This window comes from Cyprinodon variegatus, unplaced genomic scaffold (genome assembly GCF_000732505.1).
Source record: "Cyprinodon variegatus isolate N-32 unplaced genomic scaffold, C_variegatus-1.0 Scaffold2330, whole genome shotgun sequence".
NCBI lineage: Eukaryota > Metazoa > Chordata > Actinopteri > Cyprinodontiformes > Cyprinodontidae > Cyprinodon > Cyprinodon variegatus.
Genome location: NW_015152783.1, coordinates 1 through 7,346, shown reverse-complemented (window position 1 = coordinate 7,346; position 7,346 = coordinate 1). Strand labels below are relative to the sequence as shown.

At 40.1% G+C, this 7,346-nt stretch overlaps 1 protein-coding gene across 1 annotated transcript in view; it reads right to left on the bottom strand.

The window, feature by feature from the left end:
* Positions 1-3,996, bottom strand: part of LOC107080793 — a 17,650-nt gene extending 13,654 nt beyond the window's left edge. Inside the window, exon 1 of the mRNA XM_015368997.1 lies at positions 2,455-3,996. Within this exon, the coding sequence (XP_015224483.1) occupies positions 2,455-3,996 (1,542 nt within the window). The remainder of the gene's footprint in view (positions 1-2,454) is intronic.
* Positions 3,997-7,346: the final 3,350 nt, after the last annotated feature.

Genomic DNA, 7,346 nt, shown 5'->3' with positions numbered 1-7,346 from the left:
ATTCACGTTAGCAGTTTGAAGAACACCTGCTTGCTTCTGATGATTTCCTTTAGCTAACCAATGAGTGTTTGCGTTATACGACTCATCCAATCACACTAGTTTTCACTAGATGTGGATGGAGCCAATGATCTGCATTGGATGGCGCACATGACGTGAAATATATATTTAGAAACATGAAACCACGGGTAACTAATAAAAACTCAGTGGGGTCCGAATAAAGAAAATCAACCAGTAAATGTCAGGGGAAATTTTTAATGATCTGTTACTTTAAACAGAATTTAACACTGAAATAAAATGACGTATTTATGCATTCATGTTACATTGAATAAAAAAAAAAAAGGTGAAAAAATAAAAATAGAAATTGCCAAATATTGCATCCTGTTCTATCTGAGAGGAGTTTACACTTGTATGACTGTATTCCTGTATATCCATCACTAGTTAAAGGACAAGAGTCAGCATTTAGCACAAGATTTACCTGTAAAACAATGACAGCGCAATTGTCGCTGTACGATCCAAAGCCTCATTTGGCGCTTTTAAACAGGCTTTTGAAAAACTTTGATAATTTGCTGCTGTAATATTATAGATTTTTTAGAATAAAAAGCTAGCAGATGTGCATATTTAAAAAATAACAGAAACACAATTATAGAGCATTCAGTATTGTAAGAAAGCCCACACTGTTTCTGAATAAATACATTATTGTATGAGTTCTGTTCCGTTTTTGTCTCTTTCGTAAGTCTGTAAGTCTGAAATGTCCCATGCTCCTAAATGCACCATTGCTGTCTGACGCTCGCGAATGCATCACACTGGTCTGTGTAGACGCGCGTTTGATTTTCAGTTGAAGACAAAGCTTTGCAGTTTTAAAACCCACATCGGCTAATCGCTGTTTATTGTGTGTGAATAACAAAGAGACTACAACAAATATATCAGCTTTACCTTTGGATTTAATGTTGTTCATAACATCGCAGTCCGCTAATCCGTGACCTGTGCTTTAAACCGAACGACAAACATTTGTTTTAATAATGTAAGGAATAGAAAGTAAAGATACTTGTGTGAAAATGTAATGAGTAGAAGTCAAAAGTAGGAGGAAAAATAAGTAATGGAGTATAGATACCTAAAAAGTGTACTTAAGTACAGTAACAAAGTATTTGTACTTCGTTACTTGACACCTGTGCAAATCTATGGAAAGGGCAATTTTTTTTTTTACAGGACATTACAGTTCAAAGTTTACCATATTTTTTTTTCTACAATGACTTACAGTGAAAAAAAGGTTTTCAGCTGTATAAATGTATGGCTACCTAAAAAAAATGTCCCGTATTGTCTTGTACAGAAAAAACTTTTTTAAGGTAATTTCTTGGCAACCACAGCTGCCGGTATTTATCGTAATTTTGACGTTTTTTTTTTTTTTTTTTTTTACAGTGTGGGGCTATGAAATTTAGACTATTTTTGCACAAGGAATTACAATATAAGGAAAGCTCCCTGATGTTTGAAGATGCCGAGGCCTAAAAACAACATATAATTAATCAACAGTAGACAAAGTACAAACTCCTGGGTCACTGAGCTGCAGGAGGGCAGATTTTAAACAATTGAGTAAGACGAATAGCATGAAATAAAATAGGCATGTGATCTGAAAAACAGATTTTCAAATCACAAACAGTTAATAGTGCTCTTAGCTGTTGTTGTTAGAAGCCTGAGCCTCCTGCTGGTTTCTGCAATAGGTGTCTATCACTGTCACATTAAGAGATTAAAGGATCTAAAGGTTAATGAATTAAGTTGATCATTTGCAGCTGATACTCCTGTAAAGCCATTAAGAAAAAAACGATTTACTGAGCCACTGCTTTATTGACAAAAATCAAACCACAAAGGCGACCATGTTGCAAAAGATGTAAAATTTCAAGCAAATATTAAAAAATAAAAAACATTATACACAGTTTTTTTCTGTAATATAATATTACATAACATTATTTATCAATCAGATTCAAAAACTTCAGATTTAACATTTTCAATGTTAAAAATTAACATAAAAGATCAGAGGTTAGAACATATGTAATAGAGTAAGAGTGAACATAATCTAATATAAGATTAAAAAAGAAATATTTACACTATATGATTTCCACCCCTCTATCATACCTGAAAGCTTGTGGTTTACCTGTCAAAAGGACAGTAATTATTTAATATAACAAGATTTTTATAGCAGCTGATATGACTTTCTAGAATAAAATTATGTAAAGATGTGCCCCTGTTCAAAGTAATTACAGTAGTATTAAAATTCACATATAATCAATGATTTGGAATCTCAACATATTGTTAAAAGAATATCTGAAGCCTTTTCAGAAGCAAGAGATGTTCAAAGATGGGTTATGTGTTTTATTTTAAATTCTTTAACCAGGACCAAAATGAGTTACTCTGTTCAGAACCCCTGTAAGGTGCTACTGGAAAAGTGTTATTCACACCCACAGCTAGTTTCATCTCATTCAGCTTCTCAATCTTCTGGGTGTCTCTTTTCTCCTTAAATCTTTCATGTAGGAAGTCCAGGTGGACAGAAGTAGAAACTGGTGCATCGTTGAGGCCGATTTGGTTCAGTCTGTCAGCATGTTGATATGCTTCATCCAGATACATTGATCTTTTTGCAGACAGCCACCTGGCTTCCTCTTCAAGCTTTCCCAAAAGTCTTGACTTGATCTCACATTCAGCTTTATTTTTTTCATACTTCTCCTTCAGGTAATCCAGAGTCTTCTGAACTTTTCTGGTTTTGGTCACATACTTCCAGTTCTCTTTCAAATGAACTGATGCAGGACATTTTCCTGTACAAACTGTGCAGCGACCTTCTTTCATGACCTCACAGTGCTGAGGATACCAGGCCATCGTACATCCAGGGTAGTGGCAGTTCTCTTTGCATTGAGTGCAACAGACAGCTCCTTCATAAAAAGGCATCCACCACCACATCCCACCACTAATTGGTTCTTTGTCTTTATAGGTCTCATCAATCTCTACAGTAAAGTTCTCATTATTCTTCATCTCTTTTTCATTGTTCTCTAGAGCTTCTTGCATCTGTTTAATCTCTTTCTGTTTCTTTTCACTCAGCTCAACTCTCTCATTCAGGTTCTGGATGCAGGCAGTCAGTCTGATCCTCTCTTTCAGAACCTTCACGGTTGTTCTTAGTGTCTTAGGTTTGGATCTGTCTAAGTAGGTGGTGAAGTTTTGTATTTGTTCTTCAGTAAAATCCCAGGAATGCTTCAAAGCAACCGTTTTCTCTGCTGTGTTTTTTTCTGTCTTCTGTTGATTGTTAAACAGAAAGTGAACAGGCTGATTGTTTCCATCTTTGGCACATTTAATATCTGCAACTTCAAGAGCTTCTAGAGCATTTTCAGGTGTTGTTCCATCTGAGTGAGTGACCAGAGCTACAATGTTTTTCTCCACGTCTTTTCCAAACAGATTCATCACTGAGTCAAAGATGTACTTCAGACGGTCACTCAGTCGGTTCTCAGCTGCCTTTATCAACAAACCAACTGCATGAATCTCCTGAACTCCATCCTCCGATCTAAACAAGTCTAACAATCTCTGACTGATATTCAAATCATATTCAATCCCTCTGGTGTCTCCAAACCCAGGAGTATCGATGATGGTCAGAGAGAACGGCAGAGTTTGACCTTCAAAGATCTGATAGACGATCACATCTGAGGTTTGGCACTCTTTCTGACTTCTCTTCTCTTCTTCTACAATCTGAAACCAGACTTCATCCTCAAACTTCACCCCCATGGCATAGTTGACCAGAGCGTTGATCAGAGTAGACTTTCCTGTTCCTGTTTCACCAACAAGTAAGATGGTTCTGTTTGGCTTCTTCACATATTTCTGACCATAAATGACTCTGGTCAGAGTTCCAAACTTCTCCTTCTTTGTTCTCAGCTGGTAGATGGCAGGAAGCTCTGATCTGATTTCAAAACTGTTGGAGATCAAGTCTTCAAAATCCAATCTGATGCTTTTAATCCTGAAAAACATGGATACTAATGAATTAAAGTGAATAATTTAAACATTATATAAACTTTCTGAGTTTATTTCATATTCATTTTCTGATTAGTTACTAATGTCAGTTAAAGTTGGTCCCACAATGGAATTGCTTCTAAATTATCTTATAAAGTGAGTGATTTATTAGATGTTTTCATGGCAGCTCAACTTGCTTTAAGCTGTCACAGGTTCTTGGGGTTTCCCACATCCACAAATGACAGAAGGAAGCTTGAATCGAACCTACAACTTCGATATCTTAATTTGATTCAGTCGTTCTACGCTTCTGTTACAGAAGTTCCGTACAAACGTTTTGTTATGCCAACCAAGATTGTAAAACTTGGAAAATTTATGGAATAACAAATCTGAATCAGAAGAAGCATATTCTGCCTCCAATCCCTTACAGTTACTTTGATACAGGAAGACGCCAGCTGAAGAGACTGAAACAAAGCCTCTGGACTGAAAGGCATCCCCCAAGGCTGCTGAGGAACTTTGCTGATGAGCTCAGCTACATCTAAAACCTGAGCCTTAGCCTGGAGGTGTTCTCCACTCTCTGGAAGACCTCCTGTGTGGTACCGGTTCCCAAAATGCTGCATGCCAAGAATCCAGCCCACTTTAGACCAGTCACCCTGACCTCCCACCTGATTAGGACCATGGAGTGCCTCATCCCAGCCCAACTGCGGAATGTGGTGAGACATACCCAACCCTGGACCCAATGCAGCTTGGAGCTCAGAAATACAACACACACACAAAAAGTGCATGTAACACAAATAGGACAAGAGGAAGAGAAAATGGAGGAAAGTCCTTTCCTTTGACGCTCAGAAAGTTAGCAACGGCGGTAATGGTGGACGCTGTGCAAGACCTAAAATCAGAAATGAAGAAGGAGTTCCGCAAACCTGAAGGGGGAAATGAAGGATCAACTTAAAAACAAAATAAACCAACAGTTCAATCCCATCACCAAAACGGTAGAGGAAGTAGGTAGGGTCCTTGAATAAATAGAGAGGAATATAGCAGGAAAAGATAAACCGGACATTTGAGTTTGGGATCCTATTGTCCAGGGATAAGATTACAGTCTTGGGATAACTCTCGTCGGAATAACATATGGATATATGGTTATGGTATCCCCAAGGGCGAGGAAGGTACCTCTATGCTGAGGTATGTGGAAAATCTGATTAAGACTGCACTTGGGAACAGTGTGGGCCTGAGCAGAGAGAAGGGTCTAAGGTTAGAGAGAGCTCACACAGCATTGGGTGTGCAGCCTCCTGCAGATGTTCCTCTTGTCAACAGTGGTGCGCTGGAAGAACCCTATACGGTTTTTTACTATCACCAAAGCAGAAATTAGGTTAAGTGGTTTCTCTCCTTCAGGATTACTTTAACAGAGTTCTTCTCACCCAAAAGAACGTTTCACTTCAGCAGATCATTATCATTATGCTGCAGAGTGCAAAAGCTTAGTTCATTCCCCTTCACAGGTTGATGATTTTGTTGATGGAGTTGCTAGTTCTCTGCGTACTGCCTTAGACAACGCAGCTCCTTTGAAAATGAAAACCGTTAAAAATAGAAAGCTGGCTCCTTAGTTTAATGCAGAGCTGGAATCCTACCTAGTCTGGAAACATAGTTTGCTGCTCTATAAGAGGACCCTTTGTAGTGCAAAAGCAGCATATTTGTCCTCAGTAATAGAGGAGAATAAGAATAATCCTAGATTTATTTTTAATACTGTTGCCAAACTCACCCAGAGCTATAGCTCAGTTGAACCGTCCATTTCACCTGCTCTTAGGAGTAATGATTTTATGGGATTCTTTATAAATAAGATTGATCTTATTAAAAATAAGATCATTAGCACTCCTCTATCTTTGATTGGTTTATCTCTGGAGGGTTAGGCAGCATCTGAGGTAGTCATGGAATCTGAACCAGGTTCAGATTGCTTTGATCCATTTGAACTTTCAGAGTTTTTCAGAGCAAAACTATTGTCTTGATTTAACAGGAACATCAGCATCTATACGATGGGAAGCAGGGATAGCAGTGATGATGTTAGGATTCCAGTTTGTGTTGGTTGTTTTTGTGTTTTTTCTTCTCTCCACCACTAGATGGTGCCCTGTCCTCGTTGTGCCTCCTTGCACACCTGTGGCTCGCTGGGTCATTACCAGAGGAGTATTTGAGCAGCGGGCTGTCACTACCTCGACGCCAGAGTGTTTGCCAGTATTGGGAAGCTTTCCTAAATCACTGTATAAGACTTGCTCCCCATCCCCAGAATTCTCCCTCTGCCTGCTCCATCACACTGCCACACATGTAGTTTTCTGGGGAGGGGGTTGTTACTAGAGGGCCCCACCTTCTAATGACGTCCCCCACCCCAATTTTATTTTGCATTTTAGACACTTCCATCTACAACATTTTCACAACACACTTCTATGTAGGGCATTATCTGGGGGTGTGGGGGTCAAGGGCACCCGGGGAGGCTTATTTCATGGGCCTCACCACGGTCGGCTCAACCCATCCCCTCTCGCATTTAGACATTTAGGGTTCAGGGTTGTCGATTGGGGGGGTGCACTCGCACTGCCTGTCTCCCGGAGGTGGAAGGACTGTGCTGACACCCCCTTTTGGTAGTCCCAGTTTAATTACACCTGAGAGCAACATGCAACAACACCACATCTGAGCAGGCGCGGGGAGGATCGGGGTCTTCTCACACCCCTGTTCCCCAGCTGCCGCCTGGAGTCTGGGGCCTGGAGGAAGAGCGAGCCGCCTGGTCCTTGGTCTTGGCGGGGGGCTAATTTAGAGTTCATCAGATCATACAGTCAAATTGATTCAAAGTTTTCTATCGAACGAAAACCAGTTGATTGCATCGACTCATTGACTTGAATGCAATCCCTCACACTAAGCATGCTTGTAGCGATAGTGGTGAGTTAAAACTCTCTTTGAACAGGAAGAAACCTCCAGCAGAACCAGGCTCAGGGTGAGCGGCCATCTGCTGAGGCCCACTGGGGTTCAAGGAGACGGAAGCAGAGATACAAAAAGCAGCTGTAAAAGGCAGCCCCGTCCAGGAAACACCATGTCAGAGGATGAAGAGAGCACATCCAGTTAGTCACAGTCAGAGAAACAGGACTACACTGGAAAACAGGCCGATCTCCAACATCTAGAAACAAAGGTGTTGATGGCAGCAGCACAGCTGATATTTCTCTCCAGGATGGAGTCACAGCCAAACAGGAACAGACCAGATGAAGCTATTATGAGGAAAAGCAGAGAGAGCAGAACGTTAGAGATTGAACTAACAGATTCTGCACAATAGGAGAATATGCTGTCTCATAAGGAAGGAAGGTTATGGTTTATTCACTGCAGTGTTCTCGACAATTCCA